The sequence below is a fragment of the Pelophylax lessonae genome, assembly GCF_965119305.1.
Source record: "Pelophylax lessonae genome assembly, chromosome: 4".
Taxonomy (NCBI): domain Eukaryota; kingdom Metazoa; phylum Chordata; class Amphibia; order Anura; family Ranidae; genus Pelophylax; species Pelophylax lessonae.
The window spans coordinates 610,770,236-610,792,550 of record NC_138771.1 but is presented as its reverse complement, the minus strand read 5'-3'; the positions used below and the strand labels follow the sequence as shown (position 1 = coordinate 610,792,550).

General features: G+C 46.4%; 1 protein-coding gene across 1 annotated transcript in view; it reads left to right on the top strand.

Annotated features, from left to right (window-relative positions):
* LOC309553575 (DENN domain-containing protein 1B-like) overlaps nucleotides 1-22,315 on the top strand; it is a 156,409-nt gene that overhangs the window by 99,685 nt on the left and 34,409 nt on the right. Inside the window, exons 15-17 of the mRNA XM_082254847.1 lie at nucleotides 1,487-1,574; nucleotides 17,658-17,698; nucleotides 21,128-21,199. Of these exons, the coding sequence (XP_082110973.1) occupies nucleotides 1,487-1,574; nucleotides 17,658-17,698; nucleotides 21,128-21,199 (201 nt within the window). The remainder of the gene's footprint in view (nucleotides 1-1,486; nucleotides 1,575-17,657; nucleotides 17,699-21,127; nucleotides 21,200-22,315) is intronic.

Genomic DNA, 22,315 nt, shown 5'->3' with positions numbered 1-22,315 from the left:
TTGCCGAGATAATCCATCCACCTCACAGGTGTGGCATATCAAGATACTGATTAGACAGCATGATTTTTACACAGGTGTGCAATAGCTTAATAGGCGCATAGGGGAGGGGCAAGGACGGACGGCGGCTGACGGCTGGTGCAGCTCATCCAAGGCTGTTTGTTTTTTCACTGCACCACCACCATATTCACCTGCCCATTGTTGCCTATTATAGATTGGTGCACTCAAGCACCTTCTAAATGTGTGTAGTATATTGCATTTTATTTAATGACATTTTAAAAAAGATTTCAGCACTATCCAGCTTTCTTCCTTTTATATGACACCAACATTGCACACCAGAAGGAGTGATACTCCATAGAGGATCCCCACCTGGGGGAATTGAACAGATCCTATTCCAGCCTAGGGAGGCATTAAGCGCTTTTTGACCAAGCTTAATTGCAAGGTCACACGCATTAAGGTGAGCGCCCAATCACAAGGGGGTGCACAGTTTTTTTGGGGAGAGATCTTCACTATGGCACGTTTGAAGCACTTTGTCACTTTGTGTGGCTTTAGTCTTGCATGTTTAAAGCACTATTAGCACCTTTTGAAGAATTGATTTTCTTAGTGGCAACACTTCATATATTGGGACTTGTTTGCACATTATGGATTTTTTAACACAATTTATTTATTTATTTATTTAGTCAATTTATTCAATTATCCACTATTTATAGTATTCATATTTTTGTCACTGTTTTGATATATATATATATATATATATATATATATATATATATATATATATATATATATATATATATATACACTCGTATGTTATACACATTATTTTATAATTCATAATTAGTGGCTGTTTCATTATTAATTGCGCAGCATTTTTTGGATGAATTTTTGCATTGATACATGTCCCCCAGGGCAGTACACAGGCCCCCAAACAGCTTTTATGGCCAAAAATTTGCAAAAAAGCCTTCAAAATGGGGACTTTTGATTTTTCAAATTCGGGTCCCATAGACTTTAATGGGGTTCAGGTCTGAACTTTTGCGTAGTTTCATAGTTCTTGCGTGAACCTAACCGAGGGGTGTTTGGCCCATCTCTACTAGAAAATCAGTTCTTGCAGAAGTACTGGCATTTACAATGGAAATATATCATTTGGCTTTAATGGAAGATAAAATATATCACTATTACAAGGCTGTGATTTGCAGTATACGGTAACTTCTTACAAAGATACAGTGATTACCTAATGAAGCTGTAAACTTGGCTGAGATCTATGGAAGCCCCTAACAGATATTGACAGTAGACACAGCTCCCAGGCCACCGAGCGTTGCCAGACATTCAGTCTAATTTGCTGTTATCTAGTTTCAGAGAGCTCATTAGAGACAATCACCAGGGGCAGAGCAGAATGTGTTATTATATTTTAATCTATTAATGATTGGCTGCGGGAGAATGGACTGCATTATTTATAAAGACATCAGTTAATGTACATTTTGCCTTCCAGTTCCTTGACAGTCGATTGGAGAAGCTGAATTCCGGAGATGAATTCACAGATGTATTTGAGCAAGAAGTCACCAAATGTGGACTATCAGGTATTAAGCCCATTGGTGGTGATTTGTATGCCCTAGGGTTGGAAGTCTAGCTTGATTAAAGTGTCTTACAGAAGAATAGTTGTAATCAATCAGATTCCTGTTGACTTCATGGCTAAAGGGGATAGTTGGCAGGTGGTTCTGGTCATTGCAAAGTCCCCTCTCCCACAGGTGTAAAAGTGTACATTGAGCTAAAAGGCTTCAGGTAGCATGGTCACTCCACTGTTACATGCTGAGTTTGGACTGAAGTGGCGTATATAGGGAGTAGTAGGTAGGGTGAGAAATTGATCTGTACGTAAAAATGTTCAGTTTCCACTACAGACATTTGAAAACAGGGGGGTTTAACAGAGCAGCTAAGAAAAGACCTGTAAACATGAAAAAGGGGCCTAGTGCTCCACCTGCTGGCATAGCTGAAAATAAAAAAAATACCCAATGCAATTTTTTACAGGCCTGACTGTAATAAAGAAAATTTGCACAAAGCCGCTATATATTTCCTATAACAGTTACACGGAATCCCACTTTTCCATCAGACTACACTCAGTCATGCTTGAAAGAGCATTCAGAAAACACAAACCACTTAGAATCGATTCTCTCTAGTACAGTAATTATTGAAAATGTCATAACTACTGCATAATGTATGACTTTTGGACCTTATAATGACAAACTAGACATGCAAAATATTGTTTGTGTGATGAAAAATGGGTGAAAAACTCCATACTAAAAATGGAAAGGATTTTTCTAGGATTCTAAGATCTATAGATGACTAAAAATCTCGACGAAGGTCGTTATCTTATAAGTGAATTTTGTTTTGTACACGAGCATCTCTTTGAAAGTTTGAGGTTCTAAGGGATCAAAGTCTTATATTGAGAAGAGGCTGTTCTGAAACACACACTATATTACCGAAAGTATTGGGACGCCTGTCTTTTCACGCACATGAACTTAAAATGGCTTTTCAGTCTTAGTTCGTAGAGTTCAATATTAAGTTGGCCCACCCTTTGCAGCTGTAAGAGCTTCAACTCTCCTGGGAAGGCTGTCCACAAGGTTTAGGAGTGTGTCAATTGGAATGTTTGACCATTCTTCCATAAACCCATTTGTGAGGTCAGGCACTGATGTTCGAGAGAAGGCCTGGCTCACAGTCTCCACTCCAATTCATCCCAAATGGGTTCTATCGGGTTAAGGTCAGGACTCTGTGCAGGCCAGTCAAGTTCCTCCACCCCAAACTCACTCTTCCATGTCTTTATGAACCTGGACAGCCTTCCCAGAAGAGTTGAAGCTGTTATAGCTGCAAAGGGTGGGCCAACTCAATATTGAGCCCTACAGACTAAGACTGGGATGTTCATGTGAGTGTAAAGGCAGGTGTCCCAATACTTTTGGTAATATAGTGTATTGTGTATACACTACAGTTGAGGGTATTTAACCTGTATGTCTATAATATAAAACACAGATGATATAAACATCTTCTATGATGTTAAGAATTAAAAAAAATATATATATATATCTTCTATGATGATAGAACAACATCTTCTATGATGTTAAGAATTAAAAAAAAAAAATATATATATATATATATATATATATATATATATATATATATATATTTTTTTTTTTTGGATAGAGTGAACCCCTTTAAAAGCAGACCTTATAGCAAAAAAATAAATGTATTCCTTACCCTTACCAAAATATCAGCAAGTCTTTTAATTTATAAATTACCCAAACCTTTTTCCTTTGTATTTTAGTGTCCTACCACTTCCTCATTTCTTGCCTAGGCAAAGGTGACATGTGCATTGCCCTCCTACTTCCTCCTTAGATACCAATGTAGCATATCCCAGGAGGCATCTGTAGCACTGCCTCCTTAAGGACTGCCAGATTTCACACTTACGGGTCCCCCCTGAGTTACCAGGACCAACCTTGACATGAACAGTTTCTCACTTGGCTTGCTTCAATAACCAGTCCAGGGGTATTTGGTTGTTTTGTGTTTTAATATAAATTAGGCATAGGAGAAGGGAATAGTGGGATACTCCGAATTAACTATGCACAATGTTGGAGGACTTCTATCTTCATGTACAGCCAGACTGTTGATTCACCCTGCCACTAAAGGTGAATTTAGTATTAAGTCTCTTTCCTAAGACGACTGGGTGAACTATTGGTTCTCTTCAGGACACCCTCCTCAGTATCCTCTCTCTCTTGACTGCCGACACCCGTCCACTCACTATCCTACAAGTGGGGTGGCACCCCTCAGGTCAGGCCCCTTTGATACGAGTCCCTGTACTCACGATACTGTGGTCCCAGGGTCTCCAGTGTCACCCTCTCAGTCAGCTTTCCTGGACCTCTGGGTTCAGCTTCTCATCCATTCTTTCGGCCCTCAGGGCGACCTCCTGCAACCACGTGCAACTGCTACAGAGGAGGAGGAAGCTGCCCCCCTCCCACTGGGACTCTGCTCTCCAGTCAAAGACCCTGCAGCACATGTGCTCCTGGCTTTTATACAGTATCCCAGAATGCACTGAGGCGACCTGCCACTGCCAATCACCAGGACTGTATCAAAGCCTATGCATTCATTCATCCATCAGGTTTCCTCCCACTGTCCAACATGCCTCCCTCTTGGACCAGTGTGAAACACACTCTAGACAGAATGAGTTGCATACTGAGCACAATGAGCTGACCTCACTAACAGATCCTGCTCTCTGGTAAGCAAAGAGCAACATAGATTTGCCTGCAGCCCCTCTGGTAAGCAGACAGAGCCAAAAACTATACTCTCTCACTAGCACCTACCTAGGAGGGCGCTACACATCATTTTACACCACCCAAAAAAAAACAGTGATCTCTCGATCTTGGCATGGCAGCATTTAAAGAAATAAAATGACACTAGATCTCTGTCTGTACATGCGCAAGATCTGGCACTGAGTAATCAGTGGGTCAGGTGCAAGAACCAGGAAGAGACAGCTGGATCCCCATGATATACAAAAACAAGATGGCATCTTGGGACAGAGCCTGTAGTAAGAAAGCAGTTCAAGAGAAGAGGACAATGCTGGATCCACTAGGCTTGCAAGTATACTTGTACAGCATTACCATGTCCCAAAGGTAACTGGCACATGAACAGTTATTTTTATGGTGAGGTGCAAGGCTTTAGATTTTATTGCTGTATATGTCCCTACTGGGGAGATTCACTCTCCTATCTGGTGACTACTATGGCTGAGTACTGTGAGTCGGCATGGAGGCGTTAAATAAGATATCTCTCTCCAGCTTCCTACCACAGTGCCTAGATGAGGGTGATGTTATCCTCCTTCTGGATAGATATTTTTTTTTACACGGGTCCCAGGTGCATGGGGGGCCCCTTAGTCCTCCTTTCCCCCAACAAGGGGGATCGTTTGTGGAGTGGACGGAGCGGGCGATCAGTGCAGTAGGTGGGAGCAATAACTGGAACATCTTCTGCTCCAGTTGCTGCAGGTAGAGTCACAAAAGATTGGTTCCAGTTAAGATACCCCCCCCCCCCCCATCACACTGCACTGATCCAGATTTCTCTGCCTGGATGCCTAGTGTTTACTATGCTTCAGTATATGAATGGACAGAAGCCTCTGTTTCCAGTTCATTCCTCTGTAGTGTAGCTGAGGCTACAAAAGTGCTGGGGAATGTTTTCTCAGTCCCTTTTTCTGTCTAAAAAGGGACATTTAGGGGTCTAGACCCCTAATACCTCACCAAAGCCCCCCCCCCCCCCCAACAGAATTATAAAAAAATGTTTATTTAAAAAGAAATTGTAAAAAAAAAAAGACTAAAATTTGTAATTAGACTAAAAAGCCCAACTCAATATGATAATGTTTGGCCACAGCCACTGTGTGCTACTGTGTGCTATGCGCCTCCCTGATAAGAGCCCTAGTGCATGACTTTGCCCAGGGGCCCATGATGCTGTTAAGGTGGCACTGATGTTGGGTAGGCCATATCACCCAATAAGAAACTGTGCTGCTAAGAATTCCTAGAAATCCTATCAGCAGGAGGATGATGCCCTACACTATAGAAGTTGGGGGAAAGGTGGATAAATTTAACTGTTCCTTCCCCCTTTCCCCCGGGGTTTCTTCTTTGCAGTGTTTAAAGTAGAGAGCAGGGAGCCATAATCAATAAATGGACTTTGCCTGAAATGCAAGGTCTACTTTATTTGTACAAAAATTGAAGGGAACAATTACAAACTATTAGCTGGGTGGTATAGGGTGCTTACACAGTTACTCAGACCATAATCCGCACACTGCATCAAATTGGTCTGCATGGCTGTCGTCCCAGAAGGAAGCCTCTTCTAAAGATGACGCACAAAAAAGCCCGCAAACAGTTTGCTGAAGACAAGCAGACTATGGACGTGGATTACTGAAACTATGTTCTGTGGTCTGACCAGACCAAGATAAACTTGTCTGGGGCTGCATGAGTGCTGCCGGCACTGGGGAGCTACAGTTCACTGAGGGAACCATGAATGCCAACATGTACTGTGACATACTGAAGTAGAGCATGATCCCCTCCATTTAGAGACTAGGCTGCAGGGCAGTATTCATACATGATAATGACCCCAAACACACCTCCAAGACAACCACTGCCTTGCTAAAGAAGCTGAGGGTAAAGGTGATAGACTGGCCAACCATGTCTCCAGACCTAAACCCTATTGAGCTTCTGTGGGGCATCCTAAAACGGAAGGTGGAGGAGCTCAAGGTCTCTAACATCCACCAGCTCTGTGATGTCATCATAAAGGAGTGGAAGAGGACTCCAGTGGCAGCCTGTGAAGCTCTGGTGAACTCCATGCCCAAGAGGGTTAAGGCAGTGCTGGAAAAAAATGGTGGCCACACAAAATATTGACACTTTGGGCCCAGTTTGGACATTTTAACTCAGGGGTGTACTCGCTTTTATTGTCAGCGAATAAGACATTAATGGCTGTGTGTTGAGCTATTTTAGAGGGGACAGCAAATATACACTGTTATACAAGCTGTACACTCACCACTTTACATTGTAGCAAAGTGTAATTTCTTCAGTGTTGTCACATGAAAAGATATAATAATATATTTACAAAAATGTGAGGGATATACAGTACTTACTTTTGTGAGATACTGAATGTGACCTTACAGGAATGAGAGCTTGAGTAAAAGTGACTAGTTTGATGATTACCACTAGAAGTCCAGAGGGCAAAAAGCGGGTGGGGTCATGACACAAAGTCTGCAAAACTAATGGGTAAGGGAATGTGTTATCCTTCTCACCCATTTAGCACAGCAGTGATGAAGATAACAAGAGTGTGCAAATTAAATGATAACTACCCTTAAAACAAATTAATTCTCACAGCCACACTTCACACTCCCCATGGAATTTGATATTTTATGCAGGATTTGTGGGCAACCTAGTGTAGGAGCTAAGGCCTGTGCTGGGCCTGTGCTGGGCCCAGCAGTGTTCCCACTGCAGCTCTGCAAGTAGATACTCTGGACCCCTTTACATTACACCGCCCCCGCAACTCTGGACCCCTTTACATTACACAGCCCCGCACCTTTGGTTCCCTTTACATTACACAGCCCCCTGCACCTCTGGACCCCTTTGCATTACATAGCCCCCGCCACTCTGGACCCCTTTACATTACACAGCCCGCACCTCTGAACCCCTTCACATTACACAGCCCTCTGCACCTCTGAACCCCTTTACATTACACAGCCCCACTGCATATTACACAGCCCCTCTGAGCATCACACAGCCCCCCTACCCAGCCCCCCTGCATATTACACAGTCCCCCCTCTGCATATTACACAGCCCCCCCCCCCTCTACACACACACCCTGCATATTACACAGCCCCCCCCCCCCACAGCTCTGCCCTTTCCTACCTTGCCCCATGCAGAGAGGGAGACAGAACAGAGCAGGGAGCAGGAAGCTAAATGGGAACACGGGAGAGACACACAGCAGCACTGATAAGACAGCAGGAGCTTCCGGAGGTAATTTTTCATATTACAAGCTGGTGAATGGTTGCTAGGACCACCTAGCAACCAATCACCTGGAAAGTTAACTCAGGAAGCTAAGGCTGGGGGCGTGGCCGGATGTGAGCGAGGGTAGACAAGCCGGACAGGAGCTCTCTGCTTATCCTGCAATATAACTCAGTTTTCGGTGTGCGTTGGGGCTGCTCTTCTATCCTATCTTGTGGGGGAGACTCCCGGGGTTCCAGCGATGCCATCCTCGACCCATAAGCCGGTTCGGCAGCCGCCCCAGGACCAGCGGCAGACTCGCTCCACCAAAAGTCAGGGCCCGGGCTCCACCTCCGCCATTTTGGCGCCGAAGTCTCCACAGCGGAGCGGCGGTGCGAGTGCAGGCATGGAGACACAGAGGCCTGCGGACTCCCTGCTTCCCGAAGCTTCTCAGGGACATGATCAGGCGGTGGCTGCGGACCAGCGAGCGATAACCATCCTAATCCTGGAGGCCATAGATGGATGCAGGGCGGCGCTGATGGTCCGCATAGATCACCTGGCGTCAGAGTGCACACTCATCCGCCATGACCTGGATAAATTCCGTGGGAGGCTCACTGCTGCGGAGGACCGTATCTCGGAGGTGGAGGACAGCTCACATTCCTACAGTGCTCAATTGGCCAAACTGCAGGACACTGTGAAATCGCTGCAACACCGCGCTGACGATGCAGAGGATAGACAGCGCCGGAATAATGTAAGAGTGGTGGGGCTCCCTGAGGGGCTGGAGGGAAAGAGACCTGCTCCATTTGCGGAGCAGTTCTTCAAGCAACTTCTTTCTCTGGAAAATTTACCCCCCACCTATGTGGTGGAAAGGGCTCATAGAGTACCGGCCGGGGCTAGACCTCCTAGAGCCCCCCCTCGCCCGTTCGTGGTAAAATTCCTCAATTATAGGGACAGGGATATGCTTCTATCGGAAGCGCGGAAACACCCTGAGCTTCACTATGAGAATGCACGTGTCATGCTATTCCCTGATTTTTCGGCTGAGACACAACGCCGTCGACGCTCCTTTGTTGATGTCAGGAAGCGCCTGAGAGCTAAGGAGATTATCTACAGTATGCAATATCCCAGTAGGCTCAGGGTGCAATACAAGGGCTCAGTGAAATTCTTCGACACCCCACAGGAGGCTTCCGACTGGCTGGATGGTCTGCGGTGAGTCCTGGCTGTTTGTGGTTCTGCTCAAGGTTCTTTGCCCTCTGGATGTGGTCCTTGTCTGTTCTCCTGTTGTTTGCTGCCCCTGATCGCACTGATGTCTCCACTATTCTCCTGACCAATTTTTCCTTCTGGATGCCTGCAGTTGCCAATTGTGCCGTGTTGCCTGCATTTGGGGTCTCCTGTTCTGACTGTTTGGCAGCTGGTCGTTGGGAGGTGGGGGGTGTCTCATTGCCTTTTCTGCACACCTGATGCTCCGGTATCTCCAGAGACTCCATCGGAACAGTTTAGGACATCTTCTCTACCGGACTGTTGCTCACACTGGAGGACCGTCACACGTTTCAGTTTTTTGGGCAGTTTGGGATTCAAGCCACATACCAGACTATTTTTTGGGATACTTTTCTTTTTTTTTTTTCCCTTTTTCTTTGTTCGTTGAGTTGGTTTTTGGTATAAGGGCAGGGGGACTTTTGCACCAGCACCTGACTTTTTTCACTCCTGGGTACTTAGAGGTGGTTGTTTTTGGGTCCCACTTACTTTTTATTTTGTTTCCGTCCTCTACCTGGGTTCTGCACCATTTTTTCCTCGATTCTCATGGCTGACAATATCAGACTCCTCTCATGGAATGTGAGGGGCTTGAATAATAAATTCAAGAGGGCCAGTGTCTTTCAGTATTTAAAGCTCATTAAGCCACATATCATCCTCCTGCAGGAGACTCACCTTGATGGTAACATGATTTTAGCTCTTCGGAGGCTGTGGATACAGAGGGCGTTTCATGCCACCTACTCCACGTATGGTAGAGGAGTCTCCATCCTCATTAGTAAATCCATTCCTTGCACAATCCAAAGGGTGATCTCTGATCCGGGGGGCAGATATGTGGCCGTGCTTCTGGATATTTATTCTGTTACCATGCTATTAGTTGCTGTCTATGTGCCTCCTCCATTTCGGATACAATTACTGTATGATTTGACTGATAAGTTGGCTGAGTATATGCATTTGCCGCTGTTGTTCATGGGAGATTTTAATGCCATCCTGGATGCTGCCCTGGATACTTCCAACCCCAATAGGCCGGCCTCTGTGGATCTACTCACCTGGGCTTCCACGGTGGGCATGACTGAACTTTGGAGATGGAAGCATCCGCTATTGAGGGAATACTCTCACCTGTCCACCGCTCACCACTCGTCTGCTCGGATCGATTTGGCGTTTGGTAATGCAATCCCTTTTGGCTGTCTCGGAATACAGGGCCGGGGGGGGGGGGGTGTCTGATCACAACCCGCTACTCTTGACAGTGAACCTCCTATTGGGGGCTGGAGTGCGGGGTTGGCGTCTGGCTGCCGGCTGGCTCCAACAGGATCAGGTCACCTCTCACCTTGGCAAGTCGATCCAGTCATATTGGGAGGAGAACGAGGACTCAGCGGATCAGAGGGTGGTTTGGGAGGCATTTAAGGCTGTGACGAGGGGAGAGTGTATTTCAGCCATTAAAACTGCTAGAAAGGATCACAACAATGAGGTTCGGATGTTGCAGGAAGAGGAGCGGAGGCGGGGGGGAGAGTACGCGGATTTGCCGTCTGATTCCAGCTATGCTGCGTTGCTGGAGGCGAGACGCCTTCTCTCTCTGCACATCTCTGATCTCGCTCATACTGAAGCTAACAATCTACGGGCATCTCTGTTTACACAAGGCGACAAGAATGGGAAGTTCTTGGCGATGTTGGTGGCTGACCAGCAGCCGCCTGTTAATATCCCGCTCATTAGGAACGCTGGGGGTGTAATTAAGACAGATCCTCGTGACATCTTGGAGACGTTTTCTGACTATTTTGAGGCCCTGTATGCTCCACTGCCGGGTGGTGACTCTGCGGCTGACCTCCTGGGGAGCGTTGCCCTACCATCCCTGTCGGATGAAGATAGTGCCCTCTTGGATGAACCGATAACGACTCTGGAGGTGGAAAGAGCCATTTCCGCCACACAAAGCCCCGGGTCCTGACGGTTTCCCCGCTGACTTTTATAAACAATATTCGGAACATTTGGCGCCTAGAATAAGTTCTCTGTTGCAGGCAGCACTGTTTAGAGGCATGGGAACTTCCTCCCTCCATGTTAGATGCCTATATGGTGCTGCTACAAAAACCGGGTAAGGACCCCCTGGACTGCTCCTCTTACCGCCCTATCACCCTTTTGAATATGGATCTTAAAATCCTGACGAAGGTCCTAGCCCTTAGATTGGCTGGGGTCATTCATTCATTGATAGACCCGGATCAAACGGGCTTTATGCCGGGTAAGTCAGTCGATACTAACATTAGGCGGTTGTTCACTCATCTTCAACTCCCCGGGGAGGCGTCGGGCCAGCGGGTGGTGGTCTCCATAGATTTTGAGAAGGCCTTTGATTCGGTCGATTGGGCCTTTATGCTCAAGACGCTGGATCTCATGGGGTTTGGCCCCAACTTTAAGACCTGGATCCGGCTCCTTTACACGGGTCCTAGAACGGCCATACGGTTGGGCTACCTTACTTCTTCGTATTTCCAGGTGGGTCGGGGGACGAGGCAGGGGTGTCCCCTTTCCCCCGTTCCTATTTGCCCTCACGCTTGAACCTATAGCGGCCGCGCTGCGCAGCTCCTCAGCTGTGGGGTCGATTAAAGTCGGTTCCATTAAAGAATGCCTGGCGCTATACGCCGATGATATGTTGTTGTTCCTAGAGAACCCGGGTCCCTCCTTGAGGGCGGCCCTGTCTATCTTGGACGATTTTGGCAGATGCTCCGGCCTTCGAGTCAACTGGAGTAAGTCCTCCATTCTGCCTCTTGATGAGGGTGCTCGACCTGCTACGGCTGCGGACCTGCCGCTTCGCTGGGTGGATAGTTTCACCTACCTGGGTGTTAGGGTTACTAGGCGCCCTCAAGATTATTATTCATTGACCCTGGCTCCTTTATTGTCCAAACTCCAACAAAATGTCCTGGCTTGGAAGCGACTTCCGCTTTCCTTATTAGGTCGTATTAGTGTACTTAAAATTAAATTTCTGCCCGTAGTCTTATATTTCCTCCGAAATTCTCCGTTATGGGTACCAATGACATTTTTCAAGAAACTTGATAGTATCATCAGTTCCTTCCTCTGGTCGCCCGGGGTTCCCAGGATTGGCCTACGAGCCCTCCAGGAGCCTTGGGGTAATGGAGGCCTGGCGCTCCCAGATTGGCGCAAGTATTATTTGGCAGGGCAGATGGTGTTTGCAAGGCGCTGGTTGAGGGCGGATGAGGAGGATTCGGCTACGATCTTGGAAGCGGCTCACCTGGGCTCTTTCGAGACTCTCAGGTTGGCACTGTTTAGAGGTCTGGGCTCAGATCTCCCTCTGACACTTTCCATGAGGGCGACCGTTAAAGCGTGGACCCAGTCTTTGAAATTGACGTGTCCCAGTTATGTCGGATCCTCTCCCTCCGTTCCTCTGTGGATGAACCCTACTTTTCCCCATTTTCGTCGCTTGCCTGATCCGATGTTGTGGGCGGTGCATGGTGTGAAAAACTTGGGGGACATAACAGCGGCGGGAGCACTCCTGCCATTTGAACATCTGCGGGAAAAATATGACTTACCCAGTGGCTTCATATTTCGCTATCTCCAGCTGCGTCACGCCTTTCAGGCCCAATTTGCTACTTCTTCGGTGGAGTTGTCTCCCTCGGACTTGGAATGCGTATTGACTTGTGATGCCACGCAAAAAACCCTCTCCACTGTTTATAAGGATATGTTCAGACTTACACCCCCTAGCATAGTTAGATGTAGGGAAAAATGGACGGCTGAGGTGACAGACCTGCAGGGGGATGACTGGGATGAAGAGCCTTTCAAATATTTAGTTGCTGCCAGGGACAAGCTAATACAATTTAAATTCCTTCATAGAATATACTATACGCCGGCCCGTTTGGCCAAAATTTATCCGAACTCGTCGGCTGAGTGTTGGCGGTGTTCAGCTTCCCCGGCGGATGCAACTCATGTTTTCTGGGATTGTAGCCAGATACAACAGTTTTGGACCGCAGTGACTTCCTGTCTCACGGAGGTACTGCTTACCCCGATTCCGCGGACCCAGCAAGTCTGTCTCTTGGGTTTGATGGAGGAGGTAGTTCCCTCGGTGGCACACAGAACTCTATTGGTCATTCTCCTGTTCTATGCTAAAAAGGCAATCTTATTGCATTGGAAGAAGGTATCCCCACCCTCATTGTTGTTCTGGAAGGGCTTGGTTAATGCAGTGCTGCCCCTATATAAGGCCACTTATGTTTCAAGGGGTTGCCCCAAAAAATTTGAAAAGGTGTGGAGGGCATGGGTTGACTCCTCGGAAACTGTAGGTTAAAGCATATGTTTCTGTATTTGTGCTAGACACTGACTTCTAGAACTGTACTTGTAGCATCTTGTAATGAAGTTCTGAAGCTCCACTTGTGTAGACAGTTATTGAGGCTCGTTTGTACTGTGTTGATATGATGCGTTCCCGGTACAGGGTGAGGATGTGATTTCTGTGATTGGGGACCGGGGTCCTGCAGGAGACTCACCTTGATGGTAACATGATTTTAGCTCTTCGGAGGCTGTGGATACAGAGGGCGTTTCATGCCACCTACTCCACGTATGGTAGAGGAGTCTCCATCCTCATTAGTAAATCCATTCCTTGCACAATCCAAAGGGTGATCTCTGATCCGGGGGGCAGATATGTGGCCGTGCTTCTGGATATTTATTCTGTTACCATGCTATTAGTTGCTGTCTATGTGCCTCCTCCATTTCGGATACAATTACTGTATGATTTGACTGATAAGTTGGCTGAGTATATGCATTTGCCGCTGTTGTTCATGGGAGATTTTAATGCCATCCTGGATGCTGCCCTGGATACTTCCAACCCCAATAGGCCGGCCTCTGTGGATCTACTCACCTGGGCTTCCACGGTGGGCATGACTGAACTTTGGAGATGGAAGCATCCGCTATTGAGGGAATACTCTCACCTGTCCACCGCTCACCACTCGTCTGCTCGGATCGATTTGGCGTTTGGTAATGCAATCCCTTTTGGCTGTCTCGGAATACAGGGCCGGGGGGGGGGGGTGTCTGATCACAACCCGCTACTCTTGACAGTGAACCTCCTATTGGGGGCTGGAGTGCGGGGTTGGCGTCTGGCTGCCGGCTGGCTCCAACAGGATCAGGTCACCTCTCACCTTGGCAAGTCGATCCAGTCATATTGGGAGGAGAACGAGGACTCAGCGGATCAGAGGGTGGTTTGGGAGGCATTTAAGGCTGTGACGAGGGGAGAGTGTATTTCAGCCATTAAAACTGCTAGAAAGGATCACAACAATGAGGTTCGGATGTTGCAGGAAGAGGAGCGGAGGCGGGGGGGAGAGTACGCGGATTTGCCGTCTGATTCCAGCTATGCTGCGTTGCTGGAGGCGAGACGCCTTCTCTCTCTGCACATCTCTGATCTCGCTCATACTGAAGCTAACAATCTACGGGCATCTCTGTTTACACAAGGCGACAAGAATGGGAAGTTCTTGGCGATGTTGGTGGCTGACCAGCAGCCGCCTGTTAATATCCCGCTCATTAGGAACGCTGGGGGTGTAATTAAGACAGATCCTCGTGACATCTTGGAGACGTTTTCTGACTATTTTGAGGCCCTGTATGCTCCACTGCCGGGTGGTGACTCTGCGGCTGACCTCCTGGGGAGCGTTGCCCTACCATCCCTGTCGGATGAAGATAGTGCCCTCTTGGATGAACCGATAACGACTCTGGAGGTGGAAAGAGCCATTTCCGCCACACAAAGCCCCGGGTCCTGACGGTTTCCCCGCTGACTTTTATAAACAATATTCGGAACATTTGGCGCCTAGAATAAGTTCTCTGTTGCAGGCAGCACTGTTTAGAGGCATGGGAACTTCCTCCCTCCATGTTAGATGCCTATATGGTGCTGCTACAAAAACCGGGTAAGGACCCCCTGGACTGCTCCTCTTACCGCCCTATCACCCTTTTGAATATGGATCTTAAAATCCTGACGAAGGTCCTAGCCCTTAGATTGGCTGGGGTCATTCATTCATTGATAGACCCGGATCAAACGGGCTTTATGCCGGGTAAGTCAGTCGATACTAACATTAGGCGGTTGTTCACTCATCTTCAACTCCCCGGGGAGGCGTCGGGCCAGCGGGTGGTGGTCTCCATAGATTTTGAGAAGGCCTTTGATTCGGTCGATTGGGCCTTTATGCTCAAGACGCTGGATCTCATGGGGTTTGGCCCCAACTTTAAGACCTGGATCCGGCTCCTTTACACGGGTCCTAGAACGGCCATACGGTTGGGCTACCTTACTTCTTCGTATTTCCAGGTGGGTCGGGGGACGAGGCAGGGGTGTCCCCTTTCCCCCGTTCCTATTTGCCCTCACGCTTGAACCTATAGCGGCCGCGCTGCGCAGCTCCTCAGCTGTGGGGTCGATTAAAGTCGGTTCCATTAAAGAATGCCTGGCGCTATACGCCGATGATATGTTGTTGTTCCTAGAGAACCCGGGTCCCTCCTTGAGGGCGGCCCTGTCTATCTTGGACGATTTTGGCAGATGCTCCGGCCTTCGAGTCAACTGGAGTAAGTCCTCCATTCTGCCTCTTGATGAGGGTGCTCGACCTGCTACGGCTGCGGACCTGCCGCTTCGCTGGGTGGATAGTTTCACCTACCTGGGTGTTAGGGTTACTAGGCGCCCTCAAGATTATTATTCATTGACCCTGGCTCCTTTATTGTCCAAACTCCAACAAAATGTCCTGGCTTGGAAGCGACTTCCGCTTTCCTTATTAGGTCGTATTAGTGTACTTAAAATTAAATTTCTGCCCGTAGTCTTATATTTCCTCCGAAATTCTCCGTTATGGGTACCAATGACATTTTTCAAGAAACTTGATAGTATCATCAGTTCCTTCCTCTGGTCGCCCGGGGTTCCCAGGATTGGCCTACGAGCCCTCCAGGAGCCTTGGGGTAATGGAGGCCTGGCGCTCCCAGATTGGCGCAAGTATTATTTGGCAGGGCAGATGGTGTTTGCAAGGCGCTGGTTGAGGGCGGATGAGGAGGATTCGGCTACGATCTTGGAAGCGGCTCACCTGGGCTCTTTCGAGACTCTCAGGTTGGCACTGTTTAGAGGTCTGGGCTCAGATCTCCCTCTGACACTTTCCATGAGGGCGACCGTTAAAGCGTGGACCCAGTCTTTGAAATTGACGTGTCCCAGTTATGTCGGATCCTCTCCCTCCGTTCCTCTGTGGATGAACCCTACTTTTCCCCATTTTCGTCGCTTGCCTGATCCGATGTTGTGGGCGGTGCATGGTGTGAAAAACTTGGGGGACATAACAGCGGCGGGAGCACTCCTGCCATTTGAACATCTGCGGGAAAAATATGACTTACCCAGTGGCTTCATATTTCGCTATCTCCAGCTGCGTCACGCCTTTCAGGCCCAATTTGCTACTTCTTCGGTGGAGTTGTCTCCCTCGGACTTGGAATGCGTATTGACTTGTGATGCCACGCAAAAAACCCTCTCCACTGTTTATAAGGATATGTTCAGACTTACACCCCCTAGCATAGTTAGATGTAGGGAAAAATGGACGGCTGAGGTGACAGACCTGCAGGGGGATGACTGGGATGAAGAGCCTTTCAAATATTTAGTTGCTGCCAGGGACAAGCTAATACAATTTAAATTCCTTCATAGAATATACTATACGCCGGCCCGTTTGGCCAAAATTTATCCGAACTCGTCGGCTGAGTGTTGGCGGTGTTCAGCTTCCCCGGCGGATGCAACTCATGTTTTCTGGGATTGTAGCCAGATACAACAGTTTTGGACCGCAGTGACTTCCTGTCTCACGGAGGTACTGCTTACCCCGATTCCGCGGACCCAGCAAGTCTGTCTCTTGGGTTTGATGGAGGAGGTAGTTCCCTCGGTGGCACACAGAACTCTATTGGTCATTCTCCTGTTCTATGCTAAAAAGGCAATCTTATTGCATTGGAAGAAGGTATCCCCACCCTCATTGTTGTTCTGGAAGGGCTTGGTTAATGCAGTGCTGCCCCTATATAAGGCCACTTATGTTTCAAGGGGTTGCCCCAAAAAATTTGAAAAGGTGTGGAGGGCATGGGTTGACTCCTCGGAAACTGTAGGTTAAAGCATATGTTTCTGTATTTGTGCTAGACACTGACTTCTAGAACTGTACTTGTAGCATCTTGTAATGAAGTTCTGAAGCTCCACTTGTGTAGACAGTTATTGAGGCTCGTTTGTACTGTGTTGATATGATGCGTTCCCGGTACAGGGTGAGGATGTGATTTCTGTGATTGGGGACCGGGGAGTACTTTCCTCCGGGGGTTGGTGGTTGGCCTCGTTGTCCTCGGACATTGGCTTGCACCGGCCCCCAGACCTCGACTCTCCTGGCCTTATTAAGGGTGCTGGTGGCTGCTTTTTTTTTTTTTGGGGGGGGGGTTGTGGGTTTTTAGGGGTGGACGCTGTTGTTTTATTGTCTGCCTTGTTTTTTTGTAACTGTCTGTTTTTGTTTTTCTGTTCTTCTGCAAAATTAATAAAAATAATTTTTCAAAAAAAAAAAAAAGGAAGCTAATGCTGTCTTTCCCATGTTCTCATTCAGCTTCCTGCTCCCTGCTCCGCTCTTACTTAAAATGTCTGCGGGCTGTGTGCACATGAATTCATCACGTGCACTGGCGGGCCAGACATTTAGTGGTGGCGGGCCAGGCCTGTTGGCCGTAGGTTGCCGAACCCTGATCTAAGTGTAAAGGCCTATGTGACATCACAACTTTGATCATTTGGGCTGCATGTTGCTTCCTGGATTATGTGAGTTATATGTACCACTTGGAGTGAGAACCTTGTATTCCCCATGTTTGTGCCACCAAATGAATAAAATATGTAAATAGAATATTATCTCTTTTAAAAGTAGCCATGTATTTAGCTGTTTGGTAGGACTTGGGCTTTTAATGCTGCTTGTGTTTAGTATATAATAAATATCTTTTGTTTCTCCATAGGGGCCTCCCGGTCTTACCAACTGTGGCTAGAAAACCTCAAGGTAATGTAAGATTCATGAGCATATAATAATGGGGCATTTGGGGTCTAGTAACATGCCAGAAGAGCTTTGTCCTTAAGCATTCCTAACAAACGCACCAAAATACACCTGCTGCATTAATTTGTGTCTTTTATCATGTATATTACTGGAGTTCAGCTTTAATATATCCCTGACAATGTTGGAACAACACCAATAGTGGTAAAATGCAACTACTTACAGACTGGGCCAAAAAAGCATTTTATATGTAAAGTGAACATTCACACCAACATATTGTGGTAAAGCATTGCAGCACCCTTCATTTTGAATGACACCCCACTGTACAATGCCAAGCAGTGGGAACCATCTATGCATTATGATATAGTGCATTACAAATAAAGTCCATGTCTGGTTTGGGGTCCTTGTGATGTGTTGGCAGCCCATTCAAAAAAAATAGGCTACCTTAACACAAACACATTTACTGTGCGACATAACACACATAGTGTTTGTGCAGTAATGCAATGAATCACAATAGTATCAAAAGGTGGTTTTAAAGGATATCAGTTATGTAAGATGTGGCGTCAATAAAAAAAAACCAGCCGAACAAAAGGAAAAGAGCTTTGTGAATGGAGCCTAGAGTTTTGCAGCTAACATCAAAAGCAGTATGGGTACAGACAAATTATTGAAAAGTAGCTTTGGTGGATTGTCTTTTTTCCTGCATTGGTAGCTAATATTTGTTCTAGTCTCCCTTGATACTTTTGTTTTAATATATTATACTTTTGATGCTGCCAGATTCATGACCAGAAGGGCACTAATTAAATAAACCCATAACCTTTACCCCTTAGTCTTTATACTTTAATTTTAGAGGGTATTTTCCCAGTCTGTAAAAAAGAGGTTGGAGGATTGTAAGAGGTGCATGAAAGTCAGCCAGCCCCCAGTCTGATGTACTCACCTTCCAGTCTGTCACCAACCAAATAAAACCTGTCTCTTGGTACAAAGAACAGGGGTTTAGTTGACACACATTTGCAAACGCATGTGAAAGCTGCAGAGCCACTTCACTGCACCCTGTTTAATTCTGCAGTCCTACACTCTTAATTTAGTGTCCTCACACTGGAGGCACATGGCCGCTAATGGGTGGATGGGGGAACAGGTTGGATGGGGGAACAGGTAAGAGGGAGACAGCCCAACCTCCCCCAACCCATCCCCATCCACAACTGGCTGTTGTCTCAAATAATTAGGTATAACCATGGTGCAAACTGGAAAAGACCAGCTGAAAAGCATTACACCTCCATCCCCTTGGTGGATGCAGTATATAGATAGGAAGGGATTTTATGTATGGGGCATGGCCTGTAAAGCACACTGCCTTTGAAATCCCTAATTTCCTTTTTGGGACTTTATGTGAGACAAGCAGGTCATGCTATTGGTCTCCATCCCTGTCTACGGAAAACACTAAGGTCAAATCAAAACTGCATCCACCAAAAATGCACGAAAATCGCACGGTGGGACTTTCTTGTTATAGGGATGGAGACGCCGGGCAACACCAGCTTGGGTCTCATCTAAAGTTCCACCTAGTCCAATATGTTTAAGCAACCAGGGATGGAGACACCTTGCTCACAGCTTGGTGCCTCATTTAAAGTCCCACCGTGCGATTTTCGTGCGTTTTTGGTGGATGCAGTTTTGATTTGACCTTAGTGTTTTCCATAGACAGGGATGGAGACCAATAGCATGACCTGCTTGTCTCACATAAAGTCCCAAAAAGGAAATTAGGGATTTCAAAGGCAGTGTGCTTTACAGGCCATGCCCCATACATAAAATCCCTTCCTATCTATGTACTGCATCCACCAAGGGGATGGAGGTGTAATGCTTTTCAGCTGGTCTTTTCCAGTTTGCACCATGGTTATACCTAATTATTTGAGACAACAGCCAGTCGTGGATGGGGATGGGTTGGGGGAGGTTGGGCTTTCTCCCTCTCACCTGTTCCCCCATCCACCCATTAGCGGCCATGTGCCTCCAGTGTGAGGACACTAAATTAAGAGTATAGGACTGCAGAATTAAACAGGGTGCCGTGAAGTGGCTCTGCAGCTTTCACATGCGTTTGCAAATTTGTGTCAACTAAACCCCTGTTCTTTGTACCAAGAGACAGGTTTTATTTGGTTGGTATCAGACTGGGGGCTGGCTGATTTTCATGCACCTCTTACAATCCTTCAACCTCTTTTTTTCTTGTTATAGGGATGGAGACGCCGGGCAACACCAGCTTGGGTCTCATCTAAAGTCCCACCTAGTCCAATATGTTTTCCCAGTCTGTGGCCCACAGTGCTCTTCTAAGCTGTTTAAATTAGGATTTCAAATGAATTTATGTTTTATTTACAGATATAAAGTATATAGTATACAGTTGGATTTACTAGTGAGCTCACTCATTGGGACCCTTCAAATTCATGAGAACACAGCCTGTCCATCCACTAGAGACCAGTGACATCACTGGGACCCTTTATATTTATGAGAACACAGCCTATCTATTCACTAGGGACCAGTGACATCACCTAGACCCTTCATATTCATGAGAACACAGCCTTCCTATTCACTAGAGACCAGTGACATCACCAACATTTTGTATTCATGAGAACACAAATCGTCCATTCACTGGAAACCAGTGACATCTCCAAACATTTTGTATTCATGAGAACACAACTCGCCCATTCACTAGAGACCAGTGACATCACTGAGACCTTCATATTCATGAGAACACAGCCCATCCACTCATAATTGATTTAAAAACTGAATCGTGACTTACTATGTGTAACGGAACCGCAACCCACAATGTACTTGTGGACTTCCGTCAGTATACGGCTTCCTCCCAGTCTTGAACAAAGATATCAGATTTTCCAACCGCCCCCATACAAAGCTAGCCGATAACTTTGCTTGTACTGGAATCTTCTGTTTATTGAACAGTCACACATAACTTATATACAGCATGAACCTCCCCCTCCTGATCAGATTACCACGCACAGGTCAGGGGTTGCCTGATTACATTATCATATGCAGATGAAATTGTATACAGAAATAGAATTAACCTGAACTAATTATCTAGCCATCTGGACAGAAACAATATGTGAGTTTATTAACATTTAACAATGGGACAGACAGGCTTAACAGAATCCACATCACATCTCAATAGACAGACTATAGGGAGAGCCTGTCTCTGACATTGAAGTTCAATACACATTATCATAATTGTAAACACAGAACCCATTTGAAGCAATCCAAATCATTAAGTATCTGTCTTTCACTCCCAGTGACGGTGAGTACCATCACATTATGCACTATAACGACAGTCAATAATTAATCAGAATGCAGATATCCGACATTATACAGCCTTTTGTTATTCTGTAAATAGTAGTCTAAAGTATATACTGTATGCATTAATGTATGTCTCAAATCTTTGCTTCTGTCATCCAGAAAGGAGGAGGCACGTTGATTAATAATATGAAGAACAGAACACATCCTACTGTCAGGAACATGCTAAGATATGTAAGGACCTTCCTGATTTTTTGGGGTTCATTTCAGTCCTGGACTTAGTACAGGAGCACTTTTCCTGAAGATAGAACAACAATAACCTTATTTAAAAACAATTCACAATGTGTCAACCCTTTTAGATGTTTAAAAGTCAAAGTCCTGGCTAACAGCAGATATGACATGACGCCTGCTATCATCTTTGTTGCCCAGAAAAGCCTCTCTTTGGCCTGTAGGTGGGTGCAAGTTCCCCTCTGTCCTGTAGGTGGCACTATGCAATTATTACAGATGGAGTTGGAGTTAAAACCGTTAGGGGAATTGTCTATTTATGGACTCTGTCAGTCTCTCAGAGAGGTCAACTGTCCGAATGGACACTGTAATCTCTTGAGATCACAGGCAGCCACCTTGGTATAATTATGTAGGTGCACCACTTTCCCCATACACATATGAAATAGAGTCCTTTACAATAGGGTGTTAAAAATTCCAAAAGGTAGGATCCAAACGGTGCGATTTTCACACACAAGAAGTGCTGAAAAGGTCCTCCACTAAAAGCAAAGTACATACTGACCTTTACCCTCAGTAGTGGACCACTCTGTATATAGCGGTCAAACACACTCAGTCAACCCAGCTCCAAACCACCACATCCACAGGGACATCAGATGTCTGTAACCAAATCGATACATGGAACTCCACCAAAGCAAGACCAACTTGGGCCCATGGTGGTTACTTATGTCTGTGTCTCTTCCTGCCTCTCCTCAGGGTTGACCATGGTAGCTGGATGTAGGACCCTATATAATGAGCAACCCATGTCATTTTGGCACTCTTGGAGTGAGTAGTAGGTGATGATATCACAATTTCCACCTCGGCCAATTAGAGAAAGCTTTGTATTCATTGATAAAAAATACAAGACTTCTCCTTAATGGCTGAGAAGCACGCAGCCCAACCTTTTTAATTCTCTCAGTTAAAAAAAGTTGCCCATACTGTTGCCAGAACAAAGCCAATGCTACTAGGGTATGGTACAAAACACACAACAGCGGCATCCATATGTAATGGAAATAGTTTGTTAGGGCCAACTTGGCCCACACAAGCTATTTATAGTGTTTGAAAAGCTGGAATTCTAATTTTGATAAATAT